General features: G+C 36.3%; 1 protein-coding gene and 1 long non-coding RNA gene across 2 annotated transcripts; both read right to left on the reverse strand.

Moving 5' to 3' along the window:
* Nucleotides 1-4,006: 4,006 nt before the first annotated feature.
* LOC134743809 (uncharacterized) lies at nt 4,007-6,528 on the reverse strand. The gene is made up of 3 exons (XR_010128039.1): nt 6,243-6,528; nt 5,393-5,566; nt 4,007-4,112 (listed from the first exon to the last, which is right to left on the reverse strand). It is a non-coding gene; the product is annotated as an uncharacterized LOC134743809 (long non-coding RNA).
* A 39-nt stretch (nt 6,529-6,567) lies between these two features.
* LOC134743421 (pickpocket protein 28-like) lies at nt 6,568-13,973 on the reverse strand. The gene is made up of 6 exons (XM_063676812.1): nt 13,969-13,973; nt 8,808-8,922; nt 8,513-8,605; nt 7,851-7,990; nt 7,133-7,263; nt 6,568-6,671 (listed from the first exon to the last, which is right to left on the reverse strand). Exons 1-6 carry the CDS (start codon nt 13,971-13,973, stop codon nt 6,568-6,570), a joined length of 588 nt encoding a protein of 195 aa, XP_063532882.1.
* Nucleotides 13,974-19,691: the final 5,718 nt, after the last annotated feature.

Consider the following 19,691-nt stretch of genomic DNA (forward strand, 5'->3'; position numbering starts at 1 on the left):
GACGTGTGTTTGTGCGTGTGTCACTACTGAGCGTTACTTCCGCTATTTCCTATGGGCAGTACTTCATAGTTAAAATAATACATACTTTACCACTTGTCACTTATCACTTGTCACTTATTTTTTATTAGGCTTCCGGTTTCTCATAGAAAAGCACAGTTTCTAGTTCCTTTTCTCCAAATAGCTTTATACATATTAGATTAAATTAACTTTTAATACTTACTATTCATAAGAATAGTTGTATCTTTTCTGACTGATCCTTGCTTCTGGACATATTGTGACCGCGGGGAAAGGGTACTGAAAACAATGTGATAAAAAAAATTCCTTAATGAAATAAGTGACATATTGAAATGTCTGTTAAATATTAACAACAGTAAATGCAGCTTCAAACGTCACACATAAAAGCCAGGAAATTGACACTATTGACAGAGCGCCCGAGTCAGTCAATTCGCATTGTCAAAGGCCGCAGCAGTAACATACGTGTAGCTTCCGTTGCCATCAAAATGTCACCTTAAACCGTTCGGATTCAGACTACACCAGCGTTACTGCTGCAGTATTTCAGCACGACATTACTGCGATGCATTGCTGCCACAAATGTCAAAAATTTGGACATAGGCATTGATTTTCACAGGTAAGGTCAAAGTTGTGAAGACCGGCATACAATACAATTTATAGCAAAGAGTTAGAGGACAAGAATGCTCGTATTTGTTTACGTACGTTGCTTAGACACAGTCAGAAAGGAAGACCTCCACTCTTTTGTAAGCAGAGTATGTATACAAACGGAAGATTTAAAATCAACGAAAGAGCTTGAGAGCTTAAAATTTGGTTTAGACCTACCTCGTTCACGGGTATTAGGCGTTCTTTCAAGGTAACTGCGACTCCATTAGTATCATACTTCACATACGACCTATAAACCATGAACACACATAGAGCTGTGCTGAGGACGAACGTAGAGGTCCAGAATAATCTGAAATTAATAAAAAATTAATAATTAAATAAATTGTACATCAAAATATAAACCGGCTAAGTGCGTATATGGTGAAATGCTTCCAATGGATAGGATGGTACTGTTTCTCGCAGACAAAACAGAAAGCAACTAACATAGTTAAAACTTGTCTCGCGCTGGTAGCCTAGCGGTTAGATTAGAGCGTGCGATTTTCAATCCGGAGAGTGCGGGTTCAAATCCCGGTTCGTACCAAAGACTTTAGTGGAACTTTAGTCTACGATATAACATTTTAATATTTACCAGTCGCTTTTCGGTGAAGGAAAACATCGTGAGGGAACCGGACTAATCCCAATGAGGCCTAGTTTCTCCTCTGGGTTGGAAGGTCGAAAAATAAGTTATGAAATATGTTATTCTCTTAACAATTAGCAAAAGAAACTCATACCTCTCCAGAATAGAAAATCCTTTTCCTGCAATGTATCTTAAGCCATTTAGTGTAGTATTTTCTGCAAAATCATGGAAGATTTGTACCAGAACATTATGGCACAATCCGTTTTTAACCTTTATCCTTTTTGGATCCATAGAATGCTCTTTAGTTATCTTCTGAATCCAAATTCTTCTGATCTTCTGAAATCATGTGCAAACATCACTTTGATGTTAAACCTGCTGTCCTCAGATATCATTAGCTAGTAAGATAAATAAAGCAAAAATCTACAAAAATAAATGAGCAATACGACTAGTAGGTACTACATCAAGGTTCTTCGGTAACACTTACCTCAAATACTACTGTTAGCTAGAACTATAGGTAATTAAACTTCTGTTGGAACGTTGGAAATTTGGAACATCCTATTACTTGTTAGACATGTGTCAAATAATTTTAACTTCTATGAAAATTTAAATGAACCAAAAGTTTGACACGAGCTTATAATCACAACAGTTTTCTTATAAAGTTCATATAATACTGATTGAAACAAGTCCGTATTAATAATCGCAGCCTTTGAATTCTTTTGCGGTGCATCGTTACATATGCACACCATCACAAGCTTTAATGACTTCTAAAATTAAAATAAAACCGGTCAAATATACGACGGATGCGCGGCTCAAGGTCAACATACATTTAAATACGGAGTACTTATTTTTTTTTTAACGAGAATCGTGAGTGAATCCAGTTAAAAGGTGTAGAAGGGGTCAATAGCGATAACCAGTGCCCTGTTTATCAAAAGCTTATAGCTTGTAATACAAGTTAAAGTCCCTTTCTAACAGAAGCTGTCAAAAAGTGAGTTCCGCTTGTATTACAAGCTACAAGCATTTGATAAACAGGGCACAGATGTAATGAAAATTTACGTGTTTTGGCGCGCACAGTCGCTTAAAACTTTGCAACGATGATTAACTGTTATTAGTAAACAATATATAAATAATAATAATAAAGCTCTTTATTCCAAACGTCTTACAGTTTCTATCTACATTAATTGATGCTGACTAATTTACATATGTTATTTTTTTGTAGGTATTTGTTTTGGTTAGTGTAGAATTTAATTTATTTGTTGGTAGTGTTAAAGTTTAAACCTATGTTAATTCCGTTTGGACGCCCAGTTTTGGGCAAAGGCCTCCTCCATATCACGCCATTTGTGTCGGTTTCTAGCTGTTCTATGCCATGTTTTGCCTAAATTATACCATATAATATAGTATATTATATAATGGACGTTGCACCAATAAAGACGTTCTCCACAAATAATAAAAAATAAGTACCTATTTAAAACCAGTTTTTAAACTCTGGCACCATTTAACCATAGACTAGAGTCATAGAGCTGCTTAAGTTAGGTTTATAGAACTTTATTGTCTCAAAGAAATTATACATTTCACTTCATAGAAACTTAACTTAAGTTTGAGGTTTCATTAATTTAAATATTGAACATTAGTTTCTAAATCTGAAACTAAGGGTAAAATAAAAATTGTGATTATTTTTGTTACGAAAGCATATATTTGACAACAATTTACTTCTTACACTACACATGTCTTAAATTTTTATATTTCATACCGATTTAAATTAAACACAGTAAGCTCTTAGGAACAGTCGGTGTCAAAATATCTGATGGTGCTAATAAAATCTGAGCATGTCCTTTAACGCTCTTACAAATTAGAGCATAATCAGATATTTATGAGCACCTCATTCAGTATTATGTAGGTTATATAGGTACAATGTGTATTGTATTTCAAGGAAACCGGGCATCTAGAATCGATTACAAAATAAGTTTAAATAAAATGGCATACAATTCGTATTTTACTGAATCCTTCAAGCCACCAAGTTGTAACTATTGGGATTTTTTTACTCACCTATTCCTAGTGGTTACACCTGACAAACACACACATAGTTTACCGAATCACCTATCGGCGTAAATATATATTTTTTATTTTATTATAAACTGATCGGCGATTGGCCCTAGTCACACCTGATGGAAAGTGAAGACAGGGCCTAAGATGGAGCTCACCGGTTCAGTAACAGCCTATTCACTCTTGTTTTAAAGAGACCGAGGTCATATTGATCAGGGAATACAGATGGCGGGAGCGCATTCCATTCCTTACCCGTCCACAATACGTTACCACTTCATATTTATTTTATCTAAGTAAATACGTAATTTTATCAGTATTAAACATTAAAATATTTTATATTGTGTTTTTTTATTCCGTAGACTAAAATGACATTTCATGTGGTACTAAGAAATGTCATGTCTTACAAAATAATGAAACGTCATTTTAGTCTACGGATTTAATGGTATCTAGAAAAAAAAATCTTAGTTGTTACCAATGTTAACAAATTGGTGGTAACTAGTGGGAATAAACTGGTTACAGTAGTTAATCATGAAATAAAACTATGAAAACGGATTATATCGCGTATATTGAATTTATAATACATCCCGACGTTTCGAACTCTTTACAGCGTTCGTGGTCAACGGGTGTAAAGAGTTCGAAACGTCGGGATGTATTATAAATTCAATATACGCGATATAATCCGTTTTCATAGTTTTATTTCATGAGTAACTATCGCGGTAACCGAAGACAATATTATACAGTAGTTAATGTTAATGTATTTTTAGATGACCGATCTAGATACCGTCAATCTTATGAATTTTCACCTTTCTTTGAGTTTTCTTGTTGAAACGTGCAACACAATCTGAAAATAAGAAAATACTTTTTAAAGTCTCTTTTGACTAGATTCCTTAATGATGTTGTAAAAACCGGCCAAGTGCGAGTCGGACTCGCGCACGAAGGGTTCCACCATTACGAAAAATGAACCGGTCTACCGCACCTGCACAGGGTCTTATTCACAATATGGGCAACCAGAGAGTAATCAATTATGGCGAATGGCCTCGGAGTGGCTAATTCCGCGCCAACCGGAGCTTGGATTAGGTTCGTAATAAACTAGATGCAGCTGAGGTCTTAATCTGATTTTGTTGTTTGCTTAGCGTCTTTATTATGTGAAAAGGGGTACAAAAACCGGCCAAGTGCGAGTCGGACTCGCGCACGAAGGGTTCCGTACCATTACGGAAAAAACAGCAAAAAAAGTCACGTTTGTTGTATGGGAGCCCCATTTAAATATTTATATTATTCTGTTTTTAGTATATGTTGTTATAGCGGCAACAGAAATACATCATCTGTGAAAATTTCAACTGTCTAGCTATCATGGTTCATGAGATACAGCCTGGTGACAGACAGACAGACAGACGGACAGACGGACAGCGGAGTCTTAGTAATAGGGTCCCGTTTTTACCCTTTGGGCACGGAACCCTAAAAATGATCAGACATTAAACAACAGTATAATTACTACATAATAGTTGAAAGCTAAATAAATAATTGTAGAAAACCTACACTAAAAAAATCAAAGCTTCGTTTTGCCATTTGTTAATATTTAAAAAATAAACCCCAATTTAGAATAACGTATGCCGTCACATAAGGTAAGTATTTCACCATACGATTTGTCAAGAGAAAAATGCATGACTTAAGTACTATGTACAGATGAGTATACAATAATATTTAAAAGACGTCCCGCAAACTATCCCCGATTCCATCACTAGGTCCTAAATAGCCTAATTTCAACCAATGACACCAAAATATTTAGATAAGTACGGTTTTTACTCACTATTATTTTTAGTCGCTTTTGGTGACATGTTTCGGATTCTTTGGGAATCCTTCCTCAGGCACGAAAGCGACTAAAAATAATAGTGAGTAATAACCGTACTTATCTAAATATTTTGAAATATGTCTCACGATAGTTTAAGTTCGATCAATGACACCAATGCAAAAAACTAAATTACTAGTTTAAGATTGATCGGCAAATATACATAAGACAACAAACGAGTAAAAAATATTGAGAATAAAGAAAATAAAGGAAAAGAGATGAAAAACTACGTACTGTTTCAAAAATGTTAAGGTTGGTTAAAAATGATTGTTTACTTGATCGAGAAGAAGTAGAAGATCTCGGCGAGCGTGAGGAAGGAAAAGCCAAGGAAGAGTCCGAGCGTCCCGCCGACGTCGGCCAAGAACTGTGACAGCCCAACCATCTCCGAGCGCGCCATGGCCACGAAGCGGGGCCGTCTGTAGTAGATCCTGATCACTGTCATTCCGACCCTGTCACGAGACTTGGTTTGAGAAATGGATATGATTCTGCAAACAAGAACCTACACGAAAACTAAATTCCATTTTTGTAACACTTCAAAATTATTGTTTGTGGAGTTGGTTCCTGTTTGCAAAACTATTTCTAAACTGCATTCTGACAACTATAATTTAGGTACTAAGTCGCTGCCGTGACCAATTGTACATGCTAAAGCAAGATATACCGGGAATATATTATATATTCCGGATAGGTATATTGTGAAACGTCATGCCCAGCGCCTACTTAAAACGGGTAAATATAATTAATTTTAAAAACAATAATTTTTCATAATCATCTTCTGCCGGGCTAGCACATGATTGGTGCGAGAGTATCTTGCCGCGACATAGACTACCCGTCCCCCTTTAATTCATACAGTTAGTAAAAGATGGGTAGTCTATCTCGAGGCGAGATACTGTCGCGCCAATCATGTGCTCGGCCTACAGCAACGTATAAATTTGCGGTTATTTCAAACTATACTTTGGTCTATCTAACATACTACTCTCTGGACTACAATATTTAAGAATAATTTTAGAAAAAAATCCTCTTAGCGCCCAAACTGTGAACTTAATTCAGTTTTACCTTTGCTTTTTCCCTTAAATTAATTAACTTGGCAGCGATATCTAATAATATACTGCTATGTGCTTAACTTACAATTCATCAGAAGCAAAAACATCAATATCAGTGTCATTTTTGTCATTTGTGCTGTTCTTCTTGGTCTCGTAACTCTTCTGTGAATTACCGTTATCATATGTATAGCTTTTAATGTTATTTTGGAGTTGTTTGTATCTTTTCTTAAATTCTTGCAGATCAAGTTTTGATGTAACAACATCCGCATCGTAATTAACTTCGTGGCACTCGGGAAGACATCCACAACGGCCGCTCTCACCGTCACTTAAATCTTCTTCATCAGCATATTGATCTGCAATTGCAAAATCCTAATTATCTAAGTATCAACATTAAAACCAACGTAATAAAACTAGTTTAAACTAACACTACTACCGTAAAACCACCCAACTTTACCTAGAGCATCCTGTATACATTTTAATTGATCTCCTTTGCATATTGCCGTGCTGTCATTGCCTTGAAAGAGAAACAATAACTATTAACTTTTATTAATTTTAGTGGCAAATCAATCGGATAAGATAATTATACCTATCTGATTTAACGACATAAAGGTTATTGTACTGAAATAATACCTAATGTTAAATACTGATTTAAACTTTCACGATTTTCACACATTATTATTTTCTTTAACGCGATTTAATCGCGTACATAAAAGCCTAGTTTGCAAAATGTTCAATTTGATAAACAAGACCAAGAGCGGGCAGTTCCAGAAACTGGAGAACCTAGCTACAAGATACTAAATTACTGCTGTTAACTTTAGCCAATCTTTCTCCGAGACCACGAGGGCAATGTCGTCTTCAAAATGTTGAAGGGAATTTTTAAAGCTTAAGTAAACACGATAAAGTCCCGTTAAAGAAAATAATAGCTATATTATCGTTTACAGAATTGGACGACGACATTAAAAAACCTATACTAACGTGGCATATAGAAGCTGACACACCCGCAGCTCTGTATGGTGTAGTTAGTAAGACACTCCAACTGACAGTTCGATGACGTGTACTTTTGGAAAAACTGCAAATATCTTTCAGATGTGAAATAACATTGGCGGCTGAAATGTTTCAATATAGTAGTTAATAACTAGCTATGATTTAGCTAATAATTTAAAATTTACAATTTCTTTGACAACAATATAATTATGCGGACTATACCCATCAGGTACAACTTTAGAACTCTTGGATAGCTATTATATTAAACATTTTAGTAATCTTAAAATTACTTTTATTGAAACAACGGTCGAGGTAGTTACGATCAGCATAGATCAAGGAAGGCCAATGATAGAAGACCTTCAGCTACTGATTTGACACCCACGTACACTCACAGAGAAAATAAATAGTAGTAGAGAAATCCATACATTGATAACCGACAGGAAGTCAAATCTGGACAATAGTTCATTCTGGTCTCCTGCTCATCATTTTGTAAGAACTTTTTTTCATTTACATTCATACTTTTTGAATTTACTTGGCTACAAAAGTTACGTAAGCACGTTTCAGGAAAAACAAAAAAAAAACAATGATTTCTCTGAAACCATTGATTTTAGCTGAACACCCATAGGTCCTTTATCATTGGCTTTCGTTTAATCCATACTTTAAGCAACACCGTATATAATTTGGGTAAAAGATTATAATGCAGACGTACACATGTGGCGCATAGCCTGCAAGTTCCTGGGCCGTATCCAAGATGTCAAGTTTGATAGCAAACGAGGTAGTCTTTCCGGGTTGAGCTGCGTAGCTGTGGAGTGACGCTTGCGGCAATTCAGCAGGGTGGTGCAGGTATACCTAATAATAGTAATACAGATTGGGACATGATAATTATGGCTTATGGCTCAACAACTTGGTCATATTTTGATTTCATTTTGAAATCACTCGGAGCACATTTTGCTAGAACAAATATTCTTTTACTAATTGGAATGCAACATGAGATAATATAGTTTGAGATGAACTTGTCATATTTTTAAACCAGTTCTGGGGCAATGATCACGGATAAATAAGTGGTACCGGAAGTATTTCTTGATGAACCTTGGCTTGTATCGATAAAGTTTCCAAGAGCTTACCTGTGAGTACTTTAAAATAACCTTTAGATATTTATCAGTAACTACCGTGAAGAAAAATATAGTACTTATCCCAATAGTTTGCCCTTTGCATTGGAAGATCAGGTGCCACTCGCTTTCGTATTAAGAGTGTATTACTATGTGCTATTTATTTTGAGTTTTTCTTATTTTTTATTATTTGGCAACAAGAGCCAGGGGGGAAGCGGGGCTCCCCTCCATTTCCTCGGTAGTAACATTTCCAACCACTAACCTTATAACCGGGTCGAGTTTGTCCATCACACCCAAAGTCTCGGTCTGTTATTTCTTTAAGTAATAAGTAGATATCTTCTCTTGCACCGTTTGCCTTTTAAACAAAAAAAAACTGTCTACATTTGTTTTTTTTTTTGTAATAATTTTGATAGAAATTACTACTTTACTATACAAATCCTCTTTATTGCACAACCTTAAAATAAATATACCCTTATAGACTTTGTGCGGAAAGAGAAGAGTTGTGGAATGTAATACAACTCTTCTCTTTTCGAACAGACTCTATTAGTGACATATACCCGGCCACGTCTTGGAAAGGTGTCAATTTCGGAGCTGTAATAGTCTTTCTCGAGAGACCAGCCATTTGCAGGAGTAGATGTGTTCAAGTAGTAGCGTCTATGCTTAAGTTTAATGCTGAAAAAAAATGTAAGTAAAATACAGCACGGGAATAGTATTTCATCTGAAGAATTACGAAAACTCTCCCAGTCGTATAACACGATTGATATTGAACGAGCGAAAGCGAAAGTTTCCGTTTTATCTGAAAAAAAAAATCGTGAAATTTGGTGAGCAGGTTCGATAATTATATAAAATATTTATTTTAAGAAATTTTTCAAAATAGCAGTGCTATGGGGGTTTGCGAGGTCTACAGCTATAAATTTTTTATCCACGGTCAGTAAAAAGGCCCTGAACCTAACATAATGGGAGAGACTAAAGCTAACAGACTCCGTTGGTTGGGACATCTTGAGAGAATGGATGAGGATCGGAACGGTGAAAATAACATACCTGGGCCGCCCAGCAGGCAGACGTCCTATCGGACGCCTCAGGTATCGCTGGTGCGACAGGCTGGAGGCGGATCTGCGCGAACTTCGAGTCATCAATTGGCGAGAGGTCTCACAGGACCGGGAAAAATGGCGCTGTCTTGAGGCGGAGGTCAAGTGTCATTTTGGGTCGCTGAGCCAACGGAGTAAGTGAGTAAAAGAGTGTTAAACTAGCGAAGTGTCATGCCTGCGATTTCGAAATATCTCGTCGGAAGCCAAGTTATTAAAAGTGTGACACACTCCATCCGCGGTCAAAGTTGGACGAAATGTATTCAAACAGTCCACTTTATTCCGCCATAAGCATTGATGAAATATATCTTCATGTTTTGGAGCAACCTGTGAAATGCGAACCAAAACGTGAAATGACAAAATTAATATTTAATATTCATTGATGGTATTTACTGCCGAGTGGCAAATGATGTAGCGTGTCAAAAAGCAATATTCAACTTTTGTTACTGTAAGGTTGTCTCTCCACTGAGGCGGAGCGGAGTTTTCGCCTCAGTGGAAAGACAGCCTTACTAAAACAATCGGTTTTGGTCAGCGATATGATATGAGTTGGGAATAACTTTCTTCACAAACATTTGAATTACATTACAAAGCAAGAATTTACCTGAAAAAATATGTCCATGTCAATATCAAAATTAAGAAAAGTAAAATTTTGGTCTATTCTCTCTTCACGTGCACATAACACCAGCGTGGAATGGAATTTTTTGTAATCATCAGCAGTCCAATCATCTTCTGTATTACTAGAAAATAAATCAATTATTGGTGAGACGCTTCGTTTAGATCCAAATAAAGTCTTAATTATCTCGTCTGGCTAAAAGTAATTGTCGGTTTCAATTTCGTATCAATACTTACTTTTTTAGCAACATTAATAGTCCATTATAGGTATAGTTATATTTGTCTTGTCTAATTCTTGCTTGAAAACAAATCGTGATCGCAGGAAATGGGTACTGCAAGACATAAAACTTCGTAATAAGCCTTCTTCAGAGTTAACACATAAAGAGTAAGTAGAGTAAGAGTAAGTATTAATTATAGCCAACCATCAACCATCTTTGAATCTCATGACCGATGTATTGTTACCAAGTAGACTATATAGGTAATAATGTCTTTATAGAAATCAGAAATGAAGAATGTGTTATGGTATAAAGTTCAGTTGAACTTACTTCATTTACAGATACAGTATGTTCTTTCAACGTGACGGCTACCGCGCTGGTATCGAACTTAATATACGATTTATAAACCATCAGTATACACAAAATCGTGCTGAGAATGAATGTGGAGATCCAGAATAATCTGAAAATTTTAGTGCAAAATGAAAAATTGCGGATAATAATTTTTCACCTCAGCAGCTCGAACAAGGGTACCAGTTTAAATATTTTAATGTATAAATAAAACAGTGAGCGAAAAGCGTGTGACAAAATTATATTAAAAGTGATCTCCAAATTAGTATGCCATTTCAGGACTTGTGACATTTGTGGCAGCAACGCAGTTGGCATTAATGTCACGATGCAATACTGCGGCAGTGTCTAAATCCTAATAAAACCTTAAAAAAGATAAAAAATATTATTATTCAAGTAGGCGTATTAACTTGCGCTTATTAACGTCAAATAAAGCTACGCCGGCTCTAACTCTACACTCTGCCTCGAGAAGATTTAAATCCCCCCTCAATTGGAGGGGGGATTTAAATCAAATTTTTGTTTTTTAATGCCCTGGATGTAGCCCTTTAAGCCAAATCTCATAGAAAAAGGGGCAAGCTATGATGGCGCCATCTATACAAACCTTTGACAGTTGCTAACCCCATTCTCAACCGATTCTTGTGAAATTTTGTGAGCAGGTTAAATATAATTTTTAATACAGTTGCTCAAAAAGTGCTACTTTTCGTGGCTGTTTAGCGTGCGGAAAGTTGGTTTTCGCGAACTAGTGCTTTTTACTTTTCCAATTTTTTTAAATTTATACTTATTCCAATTCATGACTACTTATTGATAAGTGTTTATATTAGTTTCCTTTAAACGTCGTAATCAACATAAAAACCTACTGTATCACAATATGGGATCGACCATTTTTTTATTTTATTAGCTTACTTTGGTGTCCCACTGCTGGGCAAAGGCCTCCCCTCGTTTTCTCCACTCTGACCCTGTCATCGGCATCGACCATTACATATTACAATCGCATACCTTTCTAGAATCGATGTTCCTCTCTCTAATATATATTTTAAGCCATTAAGAGTGGTATTTTCTGCAAAGTCGTATGCAGTTTGTATAAGTCGATGGTATCGATCTGTTTCATTCTTGCTTTTAAGATCGGCCACAATTCTATCTGGATTAACAGGCTGCATTCTAAAACAAGTTTCGAGAAAATCCTTTTAACCGAGATTTAAACAAATCATTAAGATTTCAAAAAATATTTGTGTAAGGTTCTTCAAGAAGCAGGTATTCAGGGTTCTCAACGGTCGGCAACTCGGCAATCTCAAGGGTCATAAGTGCTCCCATATTGCACATGTTCCATGGACGACGATGACCGCTTCTTATCAGGCGGCTGGTTTACTCGTTTGCTGATTATCACAATACATAAAAAAAACTACAATTCCAGCCTTATTGCCACTATACTTTATCATCTTAATAATTCTCTACAGGAAATAGTAGATTGTTAACCAAGGAATGATAGGAATAGAATATAATAGAACAGAATAGAAATAATTTATTCGTTAGCACACACAAATAGAAAGTTATACAGAACAGAGAAACATAAATAAAAGAAAAAGTGCCACGAAATGGTCTCACCTCAGCATGTTGCTGGCGACTTCCAGCGCTGATCTTCCGGTGAGACCATCCGGTGAAACAATCACGACAGGTAACAAGAAAAACAACAAAATTAATATATAATATAACATACAAAATATATAAATATAAAATAACATATAATATAAGAGACAAGTTAAAAATACTTATTACAATAGACACTATTATTACGTACAGCTGTTATATCCGGCCGAACTCAGCTTGGCCGTACATTATGCCTAAGATTATAACTAGCGCCATGCGGCAGATACGCAAACTAAACTAAAATGACAGCTAAGTGCTTACAGACAGTTGCAAGAGGGCGAGAACAAAGTTTTTTAAAGTAACTAAAGACAGTCATGTCTGCCGAGGTTGTTTGGCGCTCGAACGTAGTGAGAGCGCCAATAGTTCGAGGCTGAAATGATGCCTATCACCCGAATTAAACACTCTACTTTTCATTTCGAATACAAGGAAAGTAAAATGCATGTGTTTTTTTAAGTACATACATTTTTATAGTATTTCTTGAGGGTACTTTTGATTAACAATTTAGGCAAAGGTATCGTTATATATGGAATGGGGAATTAAATATCAGAATGGAAATTTTATAACAAATTCATTTAAACCCAAACTTCAATTGCTTATTGTAAAAAAATTATAAAATTTGTAATTGGAAAATAAAATGCTCTAGTGCAGAGACGTATCATTTTCTGCACACCTTTTAAAACAACAATAACCCTCTTTCAGAGCATGAGAAAAAAAAATGGTGTTTTTTTTTGTTGAGGTTCAGTATCATTTTGTGCCGTTCGTTCGTATTTGCATTTTATTGACCTAGTTTTATTTAGTTATTTCAGTCAGTTTTTATTTATTTTATATTGTGTGATTAATAAAATATTTAGATCAGTACGGTTTCACTCACTATCATTTTAGTCGCTTTTGGCGACATGTTTCGGATTCTTTGGGAATCCTTCTTCAGGCACGAGTGTCCGCGGCGGTTGTACGTCTAAATATTTTGAAATATGACTATTGTCTCACGATAGTTTAATTTCGATGTGTGATTTATGTTACAATTCAGTTAATATAATTATTTGTCGGGAAGGTTACAATAGATAATTTTACTTACCTGGGCAAAATTGACGTTTATTATAATATATTAAATAGTGTTATCAAATTAATATGTTGTCACATTTTATATTTAATCTCAACACCAGTACTCTTCGATTGATACACAATGAATATGGTGCTGTAGTCATAAAATTCAAGTCATAAAAGTCGCGGTTTTGACATAAAAACACATTAATTGTTATTGTTCTTACAACATTATAAAATATATAACCGCGTAATTGTCATATATATAGGTAGGTACATTTTATAGCATGTTTAACTCGCGTCTTTCCTATAGGCATTGCAAAGGTAAGGGAATCTAAAGCTAATTTTTACGCTCCACCCCTACAGGCAGAATACATTTTTCAGTACCGTAAAATGAGTGGGTTTCGCGGGGAGAGTTGGGTTATGAATGGGGAGAGAAAATTTGAAAGGGGGTGAGATGGGTTTTTAGGGCTACTGCTTCAAAAATAATGTATTTTTGAATTTAAAATGGAGCTATAGTAATACTCATAATAATAAAAAATTGATCCAACAATCTTCCAAAATCAACTTTGTATGAAAACCCATTTCACCCCAATTACGAGGGACTACGGGGTGAGGTGGTTTTCCTGTTTATCGATTATGAAATGGAACTACCCAAAATAAAATAAAAACTAATATACAAACGTCCGGAACACTTATTATTATACACCATTCCGTTTGCATATGTAAAAATAAAATGTTATCGAGGTTTGAATGTCAGTTTTGCTCCTACTCACCCCATTTTACGGTACTTAAGTAACAAAAACGCGATATATGTTGGTACTAGACTCGTTAACTTTTTATTGCGTGATCCACAGAAGTGACAATTTGCTTTAATGTGTTTGACCCGTTAACGTTAAAAATATTTTCCATAGATACGATGTTTATTGACCGAAGCGTTAGCGAAGGTCTCCTTTTTTACTCAGGCAAACTGCTTTCGTACGTCCGGATGTTCTTCACTACAGGTCGCAATGGGGTTGGCCATCAAGTATTTAGCAGATGGCGCCAGCATAGCTTGCCCTCTCAATACCTAGAATGGTGACAAATTTTTGTTTTTTTAATGCCCTGAATAGGCCTAGGTACCGGTGGATCGATGAGGAAGGACCTATGTGACATCCAGGCGGCTGAATGGCGTCGGATCGCACAGGATAGGGACGAAATGGCGAAACCTAGTATCGGAGGCCAAGATCCACTTCGGGTCGCTGAGCCAGCGAAGTAAGTAAGTAATGCCCTGAATGTAGCTCTTTAAGTCAAATCTCATAGATAAAGGGGCAAGCTATGATGGCGCCATCTATACAAACCTTTGACAGTTGTTAACCCTATTCTCAACCGATTCTTGTAAAATTTTGTGAGCAGGTTAAATAGAATTTTTCTAACCCGTCATTAAATAATATTTGGTTGAATTTTGAATCGCTCAGTATACTCCTATTACTACTATTTTTCATTAAATTGTCAAAAGGATCGCTCTATCATCGCTTAACGTTTTAAAAACCATTTTTATAGAATTTATTAATATGCATAAAGCAGAAAAAGTATTCCACTCACGGCTGCACAATATTGAAGTGCAAATCCATCAGTTCACTTGCTCTTATTACGTATTTCACAGTAATATCGCAAATTAAATTGGAATAAAACTGAATCTATTAAATATTTTAGATAATAATATGCCAATTCGAACGTACACCTGGCATCAAAATTATGTTAGTTATCTCACGTATTTTTGGTCAATCGCGTGAGCTTAAGTTAGTATAAGTCGCGACAGTTTCACATCAAATTATCAGATTATTAAAACAAGACTTTCAAAAGGTTTTGGTAAATTTTCTTCGCATTAAAACTGAAAGACATAAGGAAAGCAATCAATAACCGGTGTAATTCTTAACACGTAATAACTTCATTCATTTCCATTCACTTTACATGTAATTAAATCAAGTGAGCCTTCGATTTTGCACAATTTAGGTCTTTACAAGTGGCATTAATTTAAAAATGTCTTTAATATAAGATTTATAATGAAAATTGACCTTTCCGTGCAAATAATGTGTTAAGTGAAACAGCTTTTCAAGTAAAAATTCTTTAGGCGCGACTAGACCTACACACACAGACACAGACACAGATTTTTTTTCTGACGGAAGTAACGCTCAGTAATGTCACACGCATAATACGGTGTTTGACTGTATTTAAAATAAATTAGTTTGGGTACACCATGCATGAAATAAAGCACCAGAAGATTAATAGAGAAACGTAGACAGCAGTTATTTTTAGACACAATTTCTATTTTAAAACCCGTCTAAAACTATAAAGAATAGGTAATTTGATTGTGACGTCACATGCTAGTGTTTCATATAAATTCCATAGAAGCAAAATCGTTTTGATAGTTTGAAAAAGAAACTGATTTGACTAGTAGTTAAATTCCCTATAGAAGTAATGGTCACACAGCAAAGTGCTAACATAGCGATAAACGTCATCGTCAAAGAAGCTTTTACTTCAATCGCGCGTAAAGATTACACGCACACACTTTAAAAAAAAAACCTCTTTATACAAAAATGTGAGATTTTTTTTGTTAGCTTCAGTCAACATATTTAACATACAGTTATAACCATTTTACATAAAGATATGTAATTTATGATAATTTATTATCTACCTATACATCCAATTGCTAAGAAATTATAATAGCTAGAATTTTATTTATTTGTACACTCAATATGAATTAGCAATGTCTTATTTCATTTTATCTATATTGTCGAATAATACGTATCTTCTGCGCCTTTAATTTACCTTTTCGTTTCGAGAGACAAATATTTACTGGCAAAAGTACCAACTATTTGGTACGAAAGAAATTTAATTAATTTTTAATCCTTATGACACAGCCGCCGGTCTTATTTAACAGAGGTACTTTTTTCGTTTCAATTTATAAATTATTTTACTAAAATTTGACTCAGGCTAACTTGGACATTATTATTATAGGTATATACCGTATATATGTATTACACTCTTTTTCAAATTAAGTAAATTCTATGATATTTCTACTCAGAATTACATGATATTCTATTATATCCTCAGTTTTTTTTTTGCCTAATTCTAGCCGAATTAGTATAATGTGAAAAAAAAAACCGGCCAAGTGCGAGTCGGACTCGCGCACCGAGGGTTCCGTACTTTTTAGTATTTGTTGTTATAGCGGCAACAGAAATACATCATCTGTGAATATTTCAACTGTCTAGCTATCACGGATCATGAAATACAGCCTGGTGACAGACGGACAGACGGACAGCGGAGTCTTAGTAATAGGGTCCCGTTTTTACCCTTTGGGTACGGAACCCTAAAAACGTGGCGTTCCTTGACCGCTCCTATATAAATAATGAATATAACGACTTACCGATACGACCTTCAAACCTCAAAGAACAGAGCGTCCTCCCATCTTAAAGTGCGGCAACGCACTTACAACCCCTCTGGTGTGGCGGGTGTCCATGGGCGGCGGTAATCGCTTACCACCAGTCGATTCGTCCGCTCGTTAGCGTCCCCTATATCATAAAAAACATAGACATAATACATATACATATTAATAACGGGTCACTCACGTATTTTAAGTCGAAAAACGCTCGACATGTTTCACTCCGTACCGAGTAGCTTCATCAGGAGCTTGCGTTGATGGTGACGGACCGGTCACACATGATTGTGATGACATGTTTTTCGACTTAAAATACGTGAGTGACCCGTTATTAATCTGTGTCTCACGGAAGTTTTGTTATTAAAATTGACATAATATAGTACTTCGTGAAGACCGGACTTACGAGCACTTCGAATGAGGCCGATACATTGGAGTCAAAATCGCATTTAGTTACACCAGCGCGCCCAGTCGTGTGGCGAATTGCGCAGTGGAAAGGCGTCGGTGTTCGGTCGGAATCGTATGCGTACGCTTATACTTTGTTTACACCAATGGTGACGCCTTTCCACTGCTCAATTCGCCACACGACTGAGCGCGCTGGTGTAACTAAAAGCGATTTTGACTCCAATGTCCGATACATCGTAGTGCTCGTAAGCCCGGTCTTTACGAAGTAATATATATGTCTATGATGTTATCGAATTTCAATTGTTCCATTTGAATGACTGTTCCGCCACCGCACGATATGAATGTGTCTATCAAAGGCTTGTTCCTGATCTAACTTACTTTGTAAGGTCGCCGTCCGATTCCCTGTTCGACCTTCGTCAGAGTAAACGACTTAACATATCCACTAGATCGACTTATTTTACCGCTGATAAAGATAATGTTATTCCATTTTAGGCTTTATGCAGTTTGAACAGAAATCACTGGTGTGCTTAGAACATGCATGGTTAAGTTGATAAAATGCAGAACGCGATCGGAAATGAAAAAAAAACTAACACATATTCGAAAAGTCATTTCTATAGTAACCTTTGCTTCTGTTACTACTTACATGAAGATGAAGTATATTTTAGTTTTTATAATCAAGTGACAGCAATTTTGAAATGCGACTACTTATAACCGAATTAAATTAGACGCCAAACCGAACCGTTCACCGAAGTAGTGTGACTACTTGTAAAAAAGAAATTTTTTGCGAGCCTATTGTGTCCCACTGCTAGGCAAAGGCCTCCACCTACTCTTCTTCCACTCCTCCCAATTTTGAGTTACATCTGGCCAGTCTCTCAAAAAGGAGTCCAAATTATCCCGCCGTCGCCGACAAGGTCTGCCGGATTCCCGCGCAGTGGTGGTGCGCACGTTCAAAAAACACAAATTAAAATATTTTCTTAACAATGTAATTAAATTTATTCTTATAGTACTTATAACCGTTTTTTACCAGAGGGGTAGCAAGTTGCCAAGAATTTAAGATGGGAGTACGCTCGTTCTTGTAAGGTCGCGTCGGTTCGAAAGTACCGCGGACGACAATTCATTGCTAATGGCTCCTCTACACGATGGCCGAGCGAGATGGCCATGCGATGGTTGATAGGACGCACTATGGAATGGGCCACGCTTACGCACCATCGCTGGCCTCACCATGGATGGCACTACCTTTGATGTGCGAACGAAAAACCGACACCGTGGCCATTCCATCGCCATCGCCGCGCCATAAGCCATCCGACACAGCACTACCCTCTCTACACGCTGGCCCATCTTAGTGGGTCAGTAGGATGGCCCATCGTGTAGAGGAGTCATTATCCCTAAGGGGTAGAATTCTATATAGTAGTTTCATTCTTATTCATATCAAATTTATCAAGTCACAGTAGAACCACGTATAAACATGTTTGTTTAGAAACTCGGTTTATAAACAATGTTCCGTAATGAGTAACCATACATTTTCTGAGAAACATTGCTTATAAATCGTGTTTAAAAACAAAAATGTGGCTTAGTATATTGCGAGCAAAGCCTATCAAGTTACCTATCTTCTTCTTCTTCTTTTTTTTTCTAGGGGCTATGTAAGGCTCCAGAGCCTATGTATCACTGCGACCATCTCTGATCTATTGTGATCGCCACCTACTACAACTCTCGATCCAAACCTGCAACTTCAAACAGCTGCAGGATCTTTTTGGTTTCGAGAGACTTTAACTCCTCCGGGCGCAATATATGTCCACCCAGGATCAAGTCACGAGTGCGCATTAGGCAGGGGCACTCTGTGAGGATGTGTAGGGGCGTCTCCTCTGCCTCCATACAGAGTCTGCACCGCCCCATGTCACGTCTAGCATGTGTCGTATGGGATAAATTAGCGGCATGTCACTATAGAAACGTGCCGCTAATTTATCCCATGAATCAGGCACTTAACTATTGTTTTACAAACAACTAATTGTTATTAATTTTCTACTAAGCTGGAGAATTAAAGAAAAAAAATCCCAAAATTTCCTGTAACCAAATATAATTATTCAATTCAATTTATTTGTATCAGACATAATTAGTCCATAGAAATGTTAGTAACAAACAAAACTTATTTTCTACGTTAGCAACTTACAGACTACTTAAAATATGTTATATACAGACAATTATAAATTTACTTTATTTTTAGAGAAATTGCTCCAACCTTTTCTAATTCACTGAAAAAATTGTGCAAGTTAGCACATCTGAATTTAATTATTTTACTTTTTTCCCGACGTTTCAGCTAGGTTGCACTAGCTGTGGTCACGGAAGACTGACGTCCCAGCAAAATGTCAATTGAGATATTGGTAAACAACACTAAACTACCCGACATTAGTTTATATAAATGTCTGTTTGATATATCATCCATGACCGCAAGTGACTTGAAAACCCATTCAATTATTTACACTCTTCTCGCACAATCAATTCGACAACCAAACTGATTTCCAAATATCACCTACGCTTGTTATGCGAGGAACATACAAAACACTCTTTCACCGTCTCCACATCTCATTGTTAAAATGAAGACATATTTCGCAATATCGTAAAACGCAACGACTGGGTGTTTTACGCAGGATCGATCGCATTAGATTCTGTAACGAGGAT

This window comes from Cydia strobilella, chromosome 8 (assembly GCF_947568885.1).
Source record: "Cydia strobilella chromosome 8, ilCydStro3.1, whole genome shotgun sequence".
Taxonomy (NCBI): domain Eukaryota; kingdom Metazoa; phylum Arthropoda; class Insecta; order Lepidoptera; family Tortricidae; genus Cydia; species Cydia strobilella.